Source organism: Diabrotica undecimpunctata, chromosome 2 (genome assembly GCF_040954645.1).
Source record: "Diabrotica undecimpunctata isolate CICGRU chromosome 2, icDiaUnde3, whole genome shotgun sequence".
Lineage (NCBI taxonomy): Eukaryota > Metazoa > Arthropoda > Insecta > Coleoptera > Chrysomelidae > Diabrotica > Diabrotica undecimpunctata.
Genome location: NC_092804.1, coordinates 108872869 through 108891379, shown reverse-complemented (window position 1 = coordinate 108891379; position 18511 = coordinate 108872869). Strand labels below are relative to the sequence as shown.

Sequence of the window (18511 nt, the reverse complement as noted above, 5' to 3'; positions counted from 1 at the left end):
AAACTCCACTTTTGTGTGATTGTAAAAGTTGATAATAGATGGATTCTTTTTATCTCCTGATTCAAGATCAATAAAGGAATCTTCATGTAGACTTAAAGCCAAAATTACACATTTTTCTTTTTTGTAAACATAATAAATCAAAGTGCACTTATCTTTGAAAACAAAAAACCTACTATTTTTAGCTCTCGTCTTATTTGGGAGGAATTCAGGTGAATTTTTGACTTAATTTTTATTTTAAACGTGCCATCGTAAGAAAGGTTTATGGAATACTGGTGAACCAGTTATTCGCAGTAACATTTCGTCCTGTCTAATTAATAAGTTGGCGAGGTCGCAAAACAACATCCGATGGTGAATTACTTAATCGAAATGGACATTTAGGTTATAATCCTGCATATGTTTTCAAATTATATAAAGTAAACATAAGAATCCACAGAAGTTGAATTATTTATTGCCGACAAATCAAAGAATTAAGTCTTTTCTTTTAAATGTAGTTGTATTAGTTTTTTCGGTCAGCCTTGGGTACACCTTTACTTTTCTAGTACATAGCTACCATACTTTTCCAACGATAACTTTTTTCACATAGTAACAAAAAAAACCACTTTATTGTTACTAGTTAAGTGTTTTTGTTTAAACATCCTAACTCTTCAATTCTAAGCTACGGTAAGATCTCCAGTGTTTTTAAATAGATAATATATGGTAGCTAATTATAATTTCTTCTCTTTTAGCCCTGAAGAAGCCAAATTAATTATCTTTGGCGAAAACGTTCGGCGAAACAATTGATACTCATTAGAGTCTTTCTTTCAGATTTCCCCAATATTTATGATCAATTTTTTGAACTACCTCGTCCAGTACTGTTTCTGTTGATTTTCCTTATTGATAGGCATGCTCTTTGCCATTGAGCTGACGATCCTTCAATGGCTCCTGCTTAGTATATATATCAATCATATGTTCTATTGCCTTTAAGAGCGTAGGCGCAAAATTTCGGGCCAATTCTTTTTAAATGCATTCATTTTTTTCGAATCCTGAGAAAAGTAACAAATATTTTAAAAAAATTTAAACGCAGAATGAAAGATTACATTATTTCTGAGGGCCGAAAGTCCCCTAGAATAAACAAAAAGTTTTTTTAAATGAGATATTTGAAATTAAAAATTACACTCAATTTTCTCTTTTTCTTTTCACCCCTGTAACTTATTAAAATAAACATAATAGAAGTTTTCAGGGACTTTCAGCCCTCAGTAATAATGTATTCTTTCATTCTGCGTTTAAATTTTTCAAAAATACTTATCAGTTTTCTCAGGATTCGAAAAAAATGAATGCATTTAAAAAACATTGGCCCGAAATTTTACGCCTACGCTCTTAACAGTAATACAGGAAATATTCCATCCTTCCCTCGAGATTTAAATGGAGCAAAGTGGTGTATGGCTCACTTTACATTCTTTGGTTTGAACTTTTTGTTTTTGAAACAATAGTTGTTTATCCTGAGGAGTGGCTCTGCAATAAGAGCTCCAACCTTTTCTTTTTAGATTTATTTAAAGTACATTCCTGGTAGAACCTCCTCCAATACTCCCTATTTGCTCTTTTTTGCTTCTTTGTTATATTCTGTAAGAGTTTTTCCGTATGTAACAGTTCCCCAATTCTTTGGCTTTATTCGATAGCCTTCCTACTTTACTTGGTTTTTTAAATTTTCTTCTTCGAAAAGGCGTTTGTCAATTATGCGTCTTAGCTTTAATTGGACTGTTATCCTAATACGATGTGAGAATTGCTTCTCTGATTCCATCATTCAGTCATTGGGTTAAATTTAGACGAAAAAATTGTAGACATATTTAGACAGAAAATTAACATGGTGAAAATTGGCGCGATTAACGTAAATTTATCTAAAACAGGCAGAAATAAAAAAAATAGTTACTTACTTGTTATTATGTTAAGATCATTGTAGCCAACCTCAACCTGTTTTCTTTCCATATTTAAAAGAAAGTCGGGAAAATAGCTTTGTTCCTTCGTCAGACAACTTTTTATTTTCTTTGTAGGTATTACGCTGCATTCTTCAAGATTTTTTAGATAGTTCTCCTTCGTATCCACGTACAATCTTTTCTTTTGAACACATACCTCGAATTCTTCGAATGCTTGCTAAAACAGAGTAGGTACCTATTTAAAACATAAATAACTTATAGTAAAAACTATAATGTATGAAGATTTGTATTATGTTGTGTTATTCTTATTTACAGAAACTTAGACAATAGCAGCTTTTTGTGTTTTACTACTTCTATTTAATAGTTAAAATTCATTTTCTTTGTAGTTTTGTCTTAAACTAGTTTTGTATTATACTTGAATATTTTCAATATTTATTCACCCTATTTTTTCAGTATAACTTGTTACAGTTTCACAGCGTTATACAAATAATCATTGAATATGAAAATGAAATTATTTCTACGTCTTACTTGTAACACCATCTAATTGCGGCAGGTAATAATAAAATTAGCAGAGCTCCACTAGTTACAGGGATTAAACATCATCAGCGCTAACCCTAGCGCACCACCAGTATTTCCCGAATATAACCGTCACCACGCGTGGAAAGTCAGGGTTTGATTTAAACATACTATGTGCTGTCAAAGTTACATTGTTGCTGTTATACATCAAGTACATTTACTTGTATAACATTGTTACACAGTATGATGCAATTGTATGGAATAAATTCATTATTTCAGAAGTAGACGACTTTTAAAAAAATCTTAAAACCAGTAGTTTTAATTTTTGCATGGCCATCAACTGCTATATAAATGTGTTGGACGTCATCAGTGTCGGCGTAATGACGTAATCGACGATTTTTTTAAATACACACTGAGGTCACGCGACAGCTCATTTAAAAGGTCTCCTTATCGCCTTTGCAACGTAATAATTATTTGAATATCTATTTCTACAGGGTCAACCAAAACTGTTGGTTTATTGATACAATTAACTTAAAATATATGTTTACTTAAATGCGATTAAATTACAACAAATGTTCAAATTTACGACCTTTAGCAATAATACAATGTGAAAGATTGGCAATAAATTCTTTACTAACGTTTTCGATGACTTCAGGTGTAATTTGTGCAATTTCCGGTCTGATGCGCTCCTTCAACTGTTCTACATTATTCGGTCGAATTTGATATACTCTGCTCTCTATAACCCCACAAAAAAAAGTCTAACGGAGTTAAATCTGGAGACCTTGGTGGCCATTCGATGGGCCCGCTTGTACCTATCCACCTACCTGGGAAAACGTTATTAAGGTAATTTCGTACCTCAACGCCGTACTGTGGGCAAATTATTTCTATTTGGAAATACCTGATTCTGCTCCTAAAGATATTCTAGATAACGAAAAGCAGTTAAGTTTTCCTCAAAAAAATATGGCCCTACAATTTGATTGTTTGTAATGCCGGCCCAAACATTCACCTTCTCGGGATATTGTGTCCTATACTCTTCTATATAATGTGGATTTTCTTGCCCAGTATCGATACGTGACCGTTCAGCATAATAGACCCATCATCAGAAAAAAGTACCTTTTGTATGAAACCCTGATATCTGTTACATTTTTCCATAACGGTTTCGCAGAATTCGATTCTTTTATCAAAGTCATCTTCTAATAGCTCCTGGGCTAGATGTACTTTGTATGGATGTCACTTCTCCTTTTAACACTCTTACAACATTTGATTGGTGAACATTATTATCTAGTGCGACCTGCCTAGAACTGGTATGCGGATTTTCTTGAACAGTCAGTACAACGTCCAGTTTCATGGCTTTGGATAGTGATTTTCTACCACTTCTGGGAAAATCGTTAACATGGCCCGTTTCTCTATTTTTTTTTAATTTAACTTATTGTTGATTGAGAATGTGAATGTGATTGAGTTATGAATTTACTCACTCTATCTCCATAACCAATCATGATTAAAATCTCGATGCGTTCTGTTTCTGTTAGTTTCATTTTTGTAAATGCTGTTAATAATGTCGGCAAAAAAACTCGAAGAGTAAAAATTTTACGTTTATTATTTGACAGATTTACAGATCATTGACAAATAAAGACGAGTCAATGAAAATATGAATTTAAATATTTTTGAAAAATATTTTTGAAAAATATTTTGAAATACTTACTACAATAGTTAATTTCAAATTATAATGTAGCATTGTTTGTTACCAATGTATTTTGTTTTTTTTTTTTCGGAACCAGCAAAAATCACTTTTTGTTTTATTCCCAGTGGCGTTCCTTAGTGTATTTTAGTTCTGTGGTTTTTTTTAAGTCGTCTGTTTCTGAAATAATGAATTTATTCCATACATTTGCATCATACTGTATACATTTGTTGTGAATTTATATAGTTTTGCTGAACTACTTCATTATATAATTCAGCAAACATTCCAGCGTGTCTGGAAAGAAAAGTATTTATTCGGTGCATTCTGTCAGTAATAACCCATAGTACAGAAACCCTAACAGTCATAAGGACAACAGTGGGTAACTTGCAAACTGCGAAAAGAGAAAATGGAGGGAAGAGTTTTCTCTACGGGACAAAATACCTAATTCTATTATACGCAAAAGATCAGAAGTAGCAGATATTATTGAAAGAATAAGAACAGTAAAAGGAAACTGGGTAGTTAATAATCAGTATGCGAAAATAGTTTCAGAATAGAGACCTGAAACACATGCTAACAGACACAGATGTCGACTCCTAATGAGATAAACAAATTACATAAACAAAATGACTATAAATTTAATTCAAATGGCGCAGAATTGCACTAAGTAAAAAAGCATGCAGGAGACATATTATGTTAAGCAGAAGAATCTAAGGAAAAATAATAAGTCGAAAAAAGACAGGACATAGTAGACATTCATTGCTATGCAATCTGCATGAATAGTTGATCTGTGGTCAATGAACAAGAAGAGAACGCAAAAGGAAGTAGGATACAGAAATAGGATAAAAAAAGCTTTTAAATACACCTTAAAAGTCTTCCGGGTTAAACTGAGTCGATTATCCTTGCGCCTATTTTTCGACATCCTCTTTGATGTCTTGTTTGGGGCTTCTGAGTCCTCAGTCTCCTGAGCCTACAGACACTACTACACTGATCATTAACCAATGCATTACTGGTCCAAAGGTGGGCAGCGTGGAAGTTAGCATGGTGGAGTTAGGAGCTGGTGCAAACATTTCTAACCGTACGCCGTCATCTCTTATATTAAGACAATTCGGCCTTCTTTCAATTTCTATTCCTTCTCGAATAATTCTTAGTTTAGATAAGCGGATGGGGGCTATCGTTCTGGAGATTTCAAAATCAATTTTGTGGCCTCTATGAAGATGGTGTTGACCTAGAGCTGAGACTGAATTGGAATCGGAATCTTTCAAAATATTTTATTCGCCTCTACGGGGATGAATTTTGAGCTTCTCCGTAAAGCTATTTATTTCACTAGACAAAAACTAAATGTCACAAATATCAATATTTTCAATACCTGGTCATCTATTTATTACTTCAATGTACATCGTATACTATGGGAATGTTTTGACCGTGTCAACATACGGACAGCCTTAAACAATGTTTAAAAACCACAACTTTGATACTCACTACAGTGGTTCATAAATTTTCTGACACCCCTATTTCGACAATTGCCACTTAAGTTTTATCAAAAGGTTTCAATTGCTCTGTTACCATCATACCAATTGAAAAAATCATCTGTCAAACTGAAGCAGTCATCTCCAGTTTACCTTCCTAAGATGCTGAAATAACTGGAAAATACATCGCTAGAGTTCTTAGAATCTCAAAGCCTCCTACTCCAAATATTAGCGAATCCGAGAAAAAGCCCTGAAATAACTTCAGTTTAATCAAACTCTAGTAATTTTTCCCGTACATTTTTGTACAAACTTAAATGTGGCGACTGCCCAAAAATTTACATTGGTCAAACAGGTAGAAATTTTAATAAACGAATAGCAGAACATAAAAGGGCTTTCAATAATAGAAAAACAGATTCTACATACGCACTTCACCTTCTAGATCATAATCATTCTTTTAATGACGAATTTAAAATTCTACGCATTCAAAATAAAGGCCATAAGCTATCTTTGTTAGAATCTATGGAAATCAACAAATTAAAAAACACAGACATAATTCTGAATGACCAGCTTGAGACAAACAGTTCTCCCCTCCTCAACCTATTTCATTAGAGACTATAAAGTGTAAACTCATGCCAAAAACAGATCACTTGAGAAAGGCAATCAGCCGAAACAGCTGTAGTGATAAGAATTTAAAATAAATTTTGTGGAAGTTTTGAAAACAAAGTTTTCAGTGTTTTATTGTTATAAAGAATACTGTTAAAAATAATACCTAAAATGAATAATTTTTAAAAACATTTAAGGATAATATTTATAACAAATTTACAATTATTTTAAATAAAAATTATACGTTGTTAGCTTACCCGTAAATCGTCTTCAACATCTACAAATCCATTTTCAACACAATTTGCTATTATTGAAGTTTTCATCTGTTGACTGTAGGTAGTAGTAATTTGTGCAAACGTACTCCTTACCACTCTTTTTAAAGCTAAAATTAAAATATTTAAACTCTTTACTAAAAATACGAAAGGAAAATATTTTAATAATATAGAAATAACAATATTGTATTTATAGTGATATTAAATTATTTAAAATGTTATATTTTCTAATTATATACTCTCTTACCTGAGCGTTTTTCAATGTTTGCTAAATTTTGACTTACGCCTAAAAACAAAAGTACTATATAAGACACTTATTTATATTTAACAAAAGGGTTATAGTTTGATCAATTAAGAAACATATAATAAAGGATAAAAACATATACTATAGTCTGTATTCTAATAATTTCAACGAGGGACTATCTTTTATTAGTCCTTTTAGATCCTCATAATTCGTCATTGACAATAATTGAAAAGTTAAAGCATACATAATTTTTTTAGAACAATCTTTTGGCAGTTGTTTTTCCAGAAATTTGTGTTTGTTTTTCTGAGTTTTTTTTGTTTCGAAAGCTGTCTTTGATGCAGCTGGTTATATAGCAGCGAATCTTTGTCTTTCAGAGTTGATGTGATCACTTTCTTTAATTCCTATTTCATCTACTATGACTTGCAGATTATGCTGACCTGCACATTATTTAAACATTATTGCCACATTTTATTTCTGCTCGTCTTCTTCGAGTGACTCCTACTCTCGAGGATCTGCAACACTTTTGTAAACTCTCTTTTTCTCTTCTGAGTCATCCTCAGCAAATTGTTATTTAAGCTCATGCCTGTATGTTCTCACGTCAGAAATACAATTTGCAATCTTGTCCACGTCTAGCTAAAAAAATCTATTACGTCTTAATGTATGACTAACATCTGAAGTTTTCCGCGTTTAAGTGATTTTTCTTAACTCACGATATCAAAAATAGAGTAAGAGTACACAAGGCATTCTTCTTCACTCAAATTCACTTTCACCTTCTCTCCTAGATTTGTATGGTTTGAGACAATAATAAATTCCTATGAAAGAATGATGATTCTTTTCAGACCAACACTGTACTGTTTTAAAATACTTGTTGCAATTTATAATTCCATCATATGTTACTATGATTCTGTGCTTAAAGACCTTATATTAGATAGTACTAGATTAATAACTAAAAATATTATGATGTTGACAATAATGTTCAGAGCAATACAGTAATATAATGGACCGAATTTTCGAATTGTTGCAAATACAGCCAGTATCTTTTAGTGTTTACAAGACTGATTAACTGTTGTTTTTGATAACTTTTATTTTTAAACAATAATTAAACAAACCAGTTCACCTTAGAGTTCTTCTTCTTCTTTCAGTGCCTATTCGTTCCGAATATTGGCAATCATTCTGGCTATAATTATTTTATTGACTGATGCTTTAAATAGATTCGTTGTTGTTGTGGAGAACCATTTCCTCAGGTTCTTCAACCATGATATTCTCCTTCTCCCAATTCCTCGCTTTCCGAATACTTTACCCTGTAGGATTACCTTCAGTAATCTGTATTTAGTGCTGTTTCTCATTATATGTCCGAGATATTCCAACTTTCTCCTTTTAATGGTATACATCACCTCTCTTTCTTTGCCCACTCTTCGTAATACGGTCTCGTTGGTTATCTTGTCTGTCCATGATATCCTTAGAATTCGCCTGTACAGCCACATCTCGAAGGCTTTAAGTTTTTTCTCCATTGCTTCAGTTAGTGTCCAGGATTCAACTCCGTAATACAATATTGAGAAGATATAACATCGTAGGAGCCTTACTTTTATCTCCAGATTAAGATTGTGGCTTTTAAAGAGTTTGGCCATGTTATTGAATGCACTCCTAGCCTTCTCTATTCTACATTTTATTTCCTGTGAGTGATCCCATTGTTCATTTACTGTTGTTCCAAGATAGGTATACTGTTTTACTCGGTCCACTGGTGTATTATTGATAGGTAGTTGAGCGTCTCTAACTTTATTTTTGCTGATGATCATAAATTTAGTTTTTGAGTTACAAGTTTGTTTTTACAGGGTTATTTTTTTGAGATAACGACTGGCTCAGTGTTTGAAAATATTGTTTCAAATCAAGTTTTATTTTCAATCGAATATAATATTCCAAACAGTGACAATTTACTATCGCCACCTGGGAACGAACTTTAGCCAAATGTTCAATTAGGTAATGACGAAAATATTATTCTACTACCGAAAATTGCAGCAGAAAATTCTACTAGTTTTGTGTAATGTTAATAGAAGAATAAATGTGTAGGGTTACAGAGAGCTATAGTGATGGACAGCAAATAATAAGTAACAGTGATAGCAGCCCTTACGATTTGATAAATCCGATGGTCAAAAATAAAGACCACGACTCTCTAAAGAATAATGGAGAAGACCCAAATGACAAGTATTATGAATCTAATTTTAGCTTGTTGAACGCAGACGCACATTTAGAAAGCAGTTTGAAACAAGATGAGCCTAATCCTAAAAGTAACAAAATAAGTGAGCAGACGTTTAAAGGGACTACTGAAAAAGATTCTGAGTAAAGTGGAGAATCTGGAAAGATTAACTTAAAGAAGAGACAATAAGAGAAATCATAAAATGTCCTACTTGGCGAAACGACAGAGACTAGCGGCTTGTCGCTGCCCTGCTCGAAATAAAAATCTAATATCGTCATTATGTTAAAGAAGAAAAATAAAAATGAAAGCTTTTGGGACAAGAACATTAAGAAAATGATAATAACTACAGGAAAGTCTTACAGAACCAAAACAGAGTCACTTGTGGATAAGAAAACTCTAAAAACTGGCTGTGGTGATAAATTTAGGTTGAAACGTTAAAATTAAATTTAGATGTCCGACAAAAATTTTTAGATGCCTTTTTTAGTCTTCATGATGCCAACTGAAAAAGAGTTTTTGTATCTTAGTCAATGGAAGAAGTACACCCAAAGTATAGCTACAAAAAGGAGAAATCTCATGCAACTAACTACAAGTACCATTATATTGTAGCTGAAAAGAAACTCCAAGTTTACAAAAGTATGTTTACCGATATTTTTATTATTAGTGCAACCTATCTTACTACTATAAAAAAGCAAACTACGTCATCTGGTATAATATTGAAAAATCGAAGAGGAAAATATCAAAACCAGCCACGCTAGATGAATTGACAATAAAAAGTAATTATGACCACATCACTTCATTTTCTAGAATTAAATAGAACTACTGTCGAGGTGATAATAAAAGAATAATTATAACAACTACATTCTGCTTCCCATCAATAGATCCAAAAATATTCGTCTATATACTAAAGACACCGTCCTACCCTCCACGAAATATCTGCCCTACAGGTTCGCCAGTGGGAAGATACTACCTCGAAACTAGATTACAGAGATGGGACTAAGTTCTGGAACAAATATAAAGTCCTAACAAAACAAAAATATTCTCAACCATCACAGCTGTTGATCGATAACCAAATAATCAGCTCCCCGGAGCTAAAATCCGAAGCATTCAAAAATTCACTTTATGAAAATTTTCAGTCCCCAGACAACCCAAACTTTGATCGCTAATTTAAACTCATCACCGAATTCATAGTAAGAACTACTCTTATGCACCAAATCCCAAAACATGATTCGATCATGAACCCTAGTACTGACAGAGAAACGGTGAGTTATTGTCAAATCAGCAAAAATAAGTCTCCTGGACCTGAAAATATCAGTAGAAGATGCCTACAACAACTTCCAGAGAGTAACACCCTGCTTCTTACAAAAACTATTAATGAATGCTTGAAAAATAGCTACTTTTCTACTCCTTGGAAAGTAGCTAACACAATCAAGATACCCAAACAGGGTTACCCTCGTACAAATGTGAAATCATACAGACCAATATCTTTAATCAATACTCTAGGGAAAGTCCTCGAGCTTATCCTCAATGAAAAGCTCAACGACTTTCTCGAAAGCCATAATATCATCCCCAAATTTCAGTATGAATTCCATGCAAACAAATCAACACAAAATGCATTAATTGACTTCACTTTACATTTAACACAGTTACTAAATGACAATTCCATCGCTATCGCCACTTTTCTGGATATACAAAAGGCCTTCGATCAAGTCTGGCATGACGGACTGGTTCGGCGACTAATTGACATCAGGATACCTCTACAATTTATAAAAATTCAATTTCAATTATCAATTATCAACCCCATTCACTCCACGTGCTAAAGTTTTCCAAAGTTCAGTGCTAGCACCCCTATTGTATTTTATATACAACAGTAACATTTTCAATCAAAACATACCAAAAACCTAGCTGTACCTCTATGCAGATGACACTGCCCTCCTCACCAAAGCGAATGGCTATTTTCCAGAGAGAACCCTTAGAATAGTACAAACTCTTTTAAACGGTATCGAAGAATGGTGTAATAAGTGGAGAGTTACTCTAAACGCTGCAAAAACACAAACAATTGTGTTTCTCAGCCTAAAAACATCGTTCGGAATCATTCGCAACAGCGATGATTAATTCCCCCTGTATCTGATGGGACAAAGGCTCGTTACCAGCCTGACAGCTTCCTATTTGGGCGTCCTATTTACTAGGACACTCAACTGGGAACCTGATCTAAAGGCAACTTTAGATAAGGTCAGAAATCGAGCCCGACTCCTAGTACCACTTACAGGGATTTTTGGAAAAACACATACAAAAACTCTTATTTACACTTGTAAGACATTTATTCGACCCGTTATAGAGTATAAGTCTATTTTATATTTCCTTCTTAAAGACTATCAAAAGAAAAATCTGATCGCTGCGGAGCGCAGTATTCTGCGTAGTGCTTGCAGAAAACGTTGGTATTTACCATCCCGTGAAATCCATGATACAGCAAGTGTTACTTTAATCATCGAGAGAATAAAATCTCTCAACAGGAACTTTACTCTCAGACTCATAAACAACCCCCAACACCCAAGACACCCTAAAAAGCTCCTGTTCTTTCCATGGTCACGTAAATTGCCGAAAACCTAAAAACAAAAAACTTCACGTCCTGTTTATTCTAATGCAGACATGCATTGATGAACTTCCGGAGAAATACGCTGACATTCTCGAAGCTACTCCAATAGCTTATAGAACCCACCTTTAACTTCCAATTCCTTTTCCATACCCCGGACAGGGGAAGATTGGTTTTTTGCGGTTTCCCAACCTCACTATTCAACGATACCTGTCCGTCCCTGAGAAAATAGCCGCAACTATTTTTTCACCTGAACTGGCAATTGCTGAAACCGTGTATCGAACTCCGACGAGGCCCGGCCGTTAGCGAAAGCGACCAATAACAGAATTATAATGCAATACACTAGTTCTGAAATTGGTCGCAATCACAAAAACGGCTTGCAGGAACAATGGTCACTAGAGAACACGGTTTTAGCCTCTGCCGACTCAGACTTGCACACATTCAACACTTAAACATATTTACACAAATCACACTCGCACTAATCCAACAATGAAAGGGGTCCTCTTTCTGCTATCGAAGCATCCTCATTACCGGGACCCCCGGCCGAATGCCGGGGGAACCCCCGTTACTTAACACGGGGTCTGTGGTCGGACGGGGAAATTCTAGGTGATTTGACGGAGCCAAGTAACATCGAAATGGTAGCGTCCATCACTCTTGGGTTAAACTCACACACACATTCACACTGGGCAAAATGCGACAAGTCGACTCTCGACAGCTGAGGGCCTCCATTGGAGAGCACGCTCGACTACAAAATTACAGTGCATTGCACTGGTTTTGCGATCGAGTACAAGCTCGAAAATGACACAGAAAAAATAGTAACTAGAGAACCGGCTCTGTCGCATCTAGCTCAAAAAACACACACACTCTCTCTGGAAAGAACATCACAATCCAGACAAGCCTTTCGCCTCTGATTCGAATAGTAACTCTATCTCAACAGCCTCCAAGATGTTCCACCAGAAGAAGAAGAAGAAGAACGCTAACACCCCAGCGGGTTTTCGGACTGTTTTGCTTTGGCTTTTTAATACATTCAACGCAAACCTGAAGAGGATCAAACGATCCTAAACGGGTACCTACAAATTGTTCATTCCTTTTCGAAATAAAGCTATCCTAACCCTATCCCACAAAATGAACATTGACTGACTACCCTCCGCAGTCAAGGTCCAAGAACATCTTGACTCCATCGTCAGATCGTGAAACAGATCGAATATAACTCTAAATTCCACAAAAACAGCTATTCCTATTTAGACATTTTAAAATATCCCGCAAACATCCTACTTAATTATCATAATTTTACCAATATATACGCCAAATGTTTTATTTCCTATTAGAGGAATATAAAATTTTAGTGGATAATTGCTTTGTATTAAAATAGTGTAAACATTTTTTAGATTTTGCCGTAAGATTAACACTTGTTTTACTTGCTGCACATACAGTTGTGTTAAATATACCCCTTAAACTAAATATGTCTTCTGTTAACCAGTAAGACAGTAAGTACTTTTTGTGTTGATTTTTGTTGAACTAGAAGTGAATAACAAGAAAATTTAGTTTGTCCATTTTTATATTTTGTGAGTACATATTGTTACATACCAGTATTTTGAAATATTTCAGTTTACACCTGTTCATTGTTTAGAATAGGTCTAAAAATCTAAAAAGTTGTTCTTAGAATTTTCTTAAAAAATTGTTTAAACAAATCTTTACTACTCATTAAGAGAATAAATTTTGCACTATTTTTATTATTATCATTAACGTAAAAATCATTAATAACAATGTGTACTAAGTTGTAATTTCTGGTTGTAAAATGCTTTTAGAGTTTTGTTAAATGATAACATTAAAATGAGAGAATAACAACAGTATTTTAAGCATTGGTAATATTTTTGTAAAATAATTATTATTGCTTGTGTTCATTAAACCAAACAAATTATTTAATCACTACTCGACTTGACTCAAATAGGTACACTAACCCAATTGGTGTCTGCAAGATGGTTTATAACAGACGGCTTTTAGAAAAAAATACAAATATTAAAAAAAAATTTAAATTTTGAAACATTTTTATAAGTAGGTATGTTTAATATAAGGGTAAATTTTTATCAGGGTATATAATTTTAAATACCAGCTACAAAGCCTTCTCCTTTTTATATGCTTAAATGGTTGTAAATCAAAGCACAAGAATTTAATTTTACTTCCACAAGATAATACCAAGTATGCTTAATACAGAAATAAGGCCCAAAGAGGAATTATAACCAAATAATAATAAGAAAATATAAGACAATACAATATTCATGGGAATTAAAAAAATACAACAAAAATTAAAATACGACAAACAATTAGAATATGACTCCACAATATATTCATTATTTTAAAACTAGTTTTAAAAGTTATATAAACAAATACTAAGACTAGAAATTTCTTTTAACATTTCAGATAGAACCATCGAACTTTAGGTAGCGTTTCACTTTCCAAGGTATAGCTGCTTTGTAGCTGAACGGAGTTGTACGTATTTATTTAATGTTGTTTTAATCAATCTTATTGGTTCCTTCTTCTGATCTAATATGCCTATTCGATTATAATACACATGAAAATATAAACACTAGTATAAAACAAAAAATGTTTAAAGAGAAACCTTATAATTTTTGTACATACCTAGAATTACCAAAAAACACGAAAATATAAAAAACTTCATTTTTATGTTAAACTTTACACAGCTTATTTAGTGTCAAATATTAAAATGAAGAAAATGTTTATTTTTGTGCGTACTTATATTATTAATTTTATGATTGAAATCAATCTAACAATGTTGCCACATAATTCATTTTTCAATAATTATATATATATATATATATATATATATATATATATATATATATAATATATATATATATATATATATATATATATATATATATATATATATATATATATATATATATATATATATTATATAGACAGTTAAAGGTAACCGGGAACGGCCCAATACTAAGAAAGCAATAAAAAAACGGGTGCTTCTAAGTGAGTGTCTTTTATTAAAAATCAAGCTTTCGCCACATAATTTTGGGCTTCGTCAGAACTTGCTGTAATGGAAGAACATTCTTTACAATCATTATAATTAAAGATGTTATTTTTTATTCCAACCTTAATGTGGACACCATCTCTTAGTGTATAGTAAAATCGATATGAAAATACACATAGTTTTAAAACCAAACCAATCACATCTCCCAATTGGAGGAAAAATGTCAAACAAAGCACTTGTTAATTAAGTCATGTGTCGTTTTAACTGTCACTTATCGAAACGTCACCTGTCTTAATCACTTCTTCTTTTTGTTAACATAGAACACTAACATCTTGTGTCTGATGAACGTGCCATCTTCATTCGATGCATGTAATGAGATTTTTGATTGAAAGTTTGCACAATCTTTGAAATTGTTAATCTTTATTCTTGGGAGGGTATCTGCATTTCTGTTTATTTTTCCTGTACGATGTTCTATTTTATTATTGTATTCTTCGAGTTTTAGGCGCCAACGCGCTAATCGGCTTCCGGGATCTTTTATCAAGAAAAGCCATATAAGGGGTCGATGATCGGTTATAAGGGTGAATTTTCGGCCAAAAAGATATGGTCTAAAATGTTTGACTGCCCATGGGATAGCTAATAATTCTTTCTCTATAGTCGAATATTTTGTTTCGGCACCGCATAATGTTTTGGAGGCATAAGCTATGGGTAAATCTTTTCCAATAGGGCCTTGAGATAGAACGGCTCCAATCGCGAATGCACTAGCATCAGTTGTTAGTAAAAATGGTTTCTCAAAATTCGGATATAGAAGTATTGGATCTGATGTTAAAATATTTTTGAGTTCGTTAAAGGCTTCTTTGCATTCAGAATTAAAAATAAAAGGTACGTCTTTCTGAAGTAGTTTCGTAAGTGGTTTAGAAATTTTGGCAAAATTTGGAATAAATCTTCTGTAGTAACCGGCTAAGCCTAAGAATGATATTATTTCTTTGGTGTTCTTTGGTTCCAGGAAGTATTTGATGCAAGATATTTTAGCTGGATTTGTGTTTACACCATTTTCTGTTACAAGGTGGCTCAAATATGCTACTTCTTTTCTTAAAAATTCGCACTTGTCTGGCTGTCTTTTTAAATTTGCTTTTCGTAACCTTTTAAAAACTTCTGTTAATCGTGACATGTGATCATAAATAGTGGGTGAGTAGATAATTATTTCATCCATATACACTAAGCATCTTTCGTTTTGTATTCCTAAGGTTATGTTGTCAATTACTCTTCGGAAAGTAGATGGAGCATTCATTAGTCCGAATGGCATGCGGACAAACTCGTAATGTCCATTTTCGAAGAAAATGCCGTTTTCTGGATGTCTTGTGGCTCGATTTCAATCTGGTTAAATCCCGACGCTAAATCTAGTGTTGTGAAGTATTGGCATCTTTCTAGTTGGTCCAATAGTTCTGATATTTATGGTACAGGATAACGATCTTGTACTGTGAGTTCGTTAAGCTTTCGATAATCAATAACAACTCGCCAATTTTGTTTTCCTGACGCATCTAATTTCTTCGGTACGACCTAGACTGGACTCGTCCAGGCGAGACGCTTTTCTGGATAATTCCTTCTTCTAACATTTTATTAATTTGCGTATTTACCTCTTCCTTATGTATTTGAGGATATCTATATGATCTAGTGAAGATAGGTTTAGCGTTGTTTGTTTCGATTTTGTGCTTGATTTCGTTTGTGAAGGTCAGTTTGTCGCCTTCGACATAAAATATATCTGCATATTCAGTACATATATATCTAGAATTAGTTCTTGTTCTTCGCAATTTAGATGATCAATTCTTAGTTGTTCTTTAATTATTCGTGTTCTATCGACTACGGGTTCTTCAAAATCATTTCCGTTGTAGGATAGGATTGGTTTCGAATTTTTGAAAGGTGCGATTGAAATGTCTGAAAATTCGATTGTCTTTGGCATAGTATTAGCATTTAGAACGAAAGTTGAGAATTCTCCATTTTCGTCTATGAGGTAATCTAACTTTTTCTATTTCTTGAGCTGATAATATGGCATCTGTATTTGATAAGTTGCATTTTAGTCTGCATATTTGTTCGGTCTGGCTGTCAATTATAATTCTGTTTTTCCCTTTTATTCGTTTTCTCTCCGGTCTTTCAAGATTTTTGTCTTGATCTCGGTTTTTTAAGAAAGTGTATTTTTCATTCATAGGGTTCTCGTATTTTAAATTTGATTCCTGTTTAGAATCTGATTTAATTTTTTTAGGTTCGTTTTGTCTTGTTTCTGTAGGATGTGTCGGTGATTTGTCTTTAGGAGGTGTGTTTGTTTCGTGCCCTACTTTGTGAAGGGTGAGAGTTTTAAAATTTTTATGCAACTGTCGGTATTTGAGATCTATTACGCATTCATAATGATTTAGAAAGTCTAGGCCTATTATGCCATCGAGATCAATGTCTAAATTGAAAATAAAGACTTTGTGAGGATTATCGTTGGTGAATGGAATCAGGACAGATTCTGTTATTAACAATTTTAGATCGGTTATACCTTGAATAGTAATGTTTTCCGGAAATCTATTATGATAATTGCGTGCTGTGTTTTCTTTGAAAACTGTGATGTCGATTAGCACCTATGTCGATTAAAAGTTTAAAAGTGTTGGTAGCATCGTTAATGTAATATAAATTTTTGGAACTCATTGTATGAGATGAGGTTACAGAAATGTCTGTTCGGGAAAATTGATATCCGGATGAAAGTTGTTTAAGTTGAGTGCTTGAATTTGTTCTTGGATATTCGTAATATCCGTTGAGTGGTTCGTATGATTGGGAGGATGATTTTGATTCTGAAGTGAAAGAAAATCTTGATAATTTTCTGTGTCGAGTATGTTATTGGTTTCGTAAAAGTTATCAGTTTGTGGATTATTTTCTGTATAATAATCTGTTTCATAAATTTCATAGTTATCGGTATTATAATTATTATCTGTATAGTAATCGTCTGTATAATAGTTAGTCGTCACTTCATTAGGGTATTTGTTTAAAACATGTGCCCTTTGGAAGTTTGGGTTTCTTTGAATAACAGATGGACGATTTTGATTTTGATTTTGAGATGAAAAGTAAGGTCTCTGTTGGTTGAAATTTGGATTGTTGGAGGAATATTTATTCCTATTAGGGTTCTAATTGTTCTGATAGTTGTTAGGTCCATTAATATATTGGTTTTGGTAACCGTGTGGCCCCGAAAAAGTTGTTTGGCTGTACAAAATGTGAAGAGCGGCATTCAGAATTTAGATGACCAATGCTGCCACAATTTGCACATTTTGTAAATTGAGATGAGGGTCTTCTCATTGGTTGAGTTTTTGATCTGGGGATAAATTTGCTATTTAGATACAGGCGTGCATTCAGAACTTGTAAGCGGTTAAAGAAAGTTAGAGCAGATTCGTTAGATAGTTGTCTTAGTCCTTGTAAGCCTTGTATTAAGGAGGTAGAAGATCAGGTCTCTGCTGTCTCCGAAATGTAGATTTAGTAATAGTTTTATTTCTGTATAAAAAAGTGGTTTTCTAGAATTAATAAGCTGTGCAGCTTTAGCTTTGAGTTTATTTTTTACGTGAATCGTTAATAGAACGCGCTGATCGCCTGTGGCCATCTTAATAGCATAGTCGCACGCATCTAAAAATGTAGAAAGAGAAATCGGATCGCCTTTAAATTCTGGGAGAAGGGAAAATATTTCCGAAAGCTTATATGATACGATTTCTTGTTGAGTTCGGGAACGTGTCTTGGGCATTTTTCGAGACATTTTTAAACGAAAATAAAAAATAGAAGTATGGAGAAATATTAAATGTATTAGGGAAAAAATGTGGTGGTGTATAAAGGGCAAAAATGTATCAATAAAAGTTAAAAAACGTTATATAAAGACAAAAATGTATTAATATAAAAATATAAAATAATATATCAATAAAAATGCATCAAATATATCAAATAAAAATATATCAAAAAAAAATATACCAAAAATATAGCAAGTAAAAAAAATATGTCAATAAAATATCAGTATAAAA

At 33.1% G+C, this 18511-nt stretch overlaps 1 protein-coding gene across 1 annotated transcript in view; it reads right to left on the bottom strand.

Annotated features, from left to right (window-relative positions):
* The window catches only part of LOC140433397 (uncharacterized), a 29598-nt gene extending 15379 nt beyond the window's left edge, over nucleotides 1-14219 (bottom strand). The window contains exons 1-4 of the mRNA XM_072521410.1: nucleotides 14114-14219; nucleotides 6693-6731; nucleotides 6431-6555; nucleotides 1911-2127 (exon numbers count right to left, since the gene is read on the bottom strand). Of these exons, the coding sequence (XP_072377511.1) occupies nucleotides 1911-2127; nucleotides 6431-6555; nucleotides 6693-6731; nucleotides 14114-14153 (421 nt within the window). The 5' untranslated portion in view covers nucleotides 14154-14219. The remainder of the gene's footprint in view (nucleotides 1-1910; nucleotides 2128-6430; nucleotides 6556-6692; nucleotides 6732-14113) is intronic.
* Nucleotides 14220-18511: the final 4292 nt, after the last annotated feature.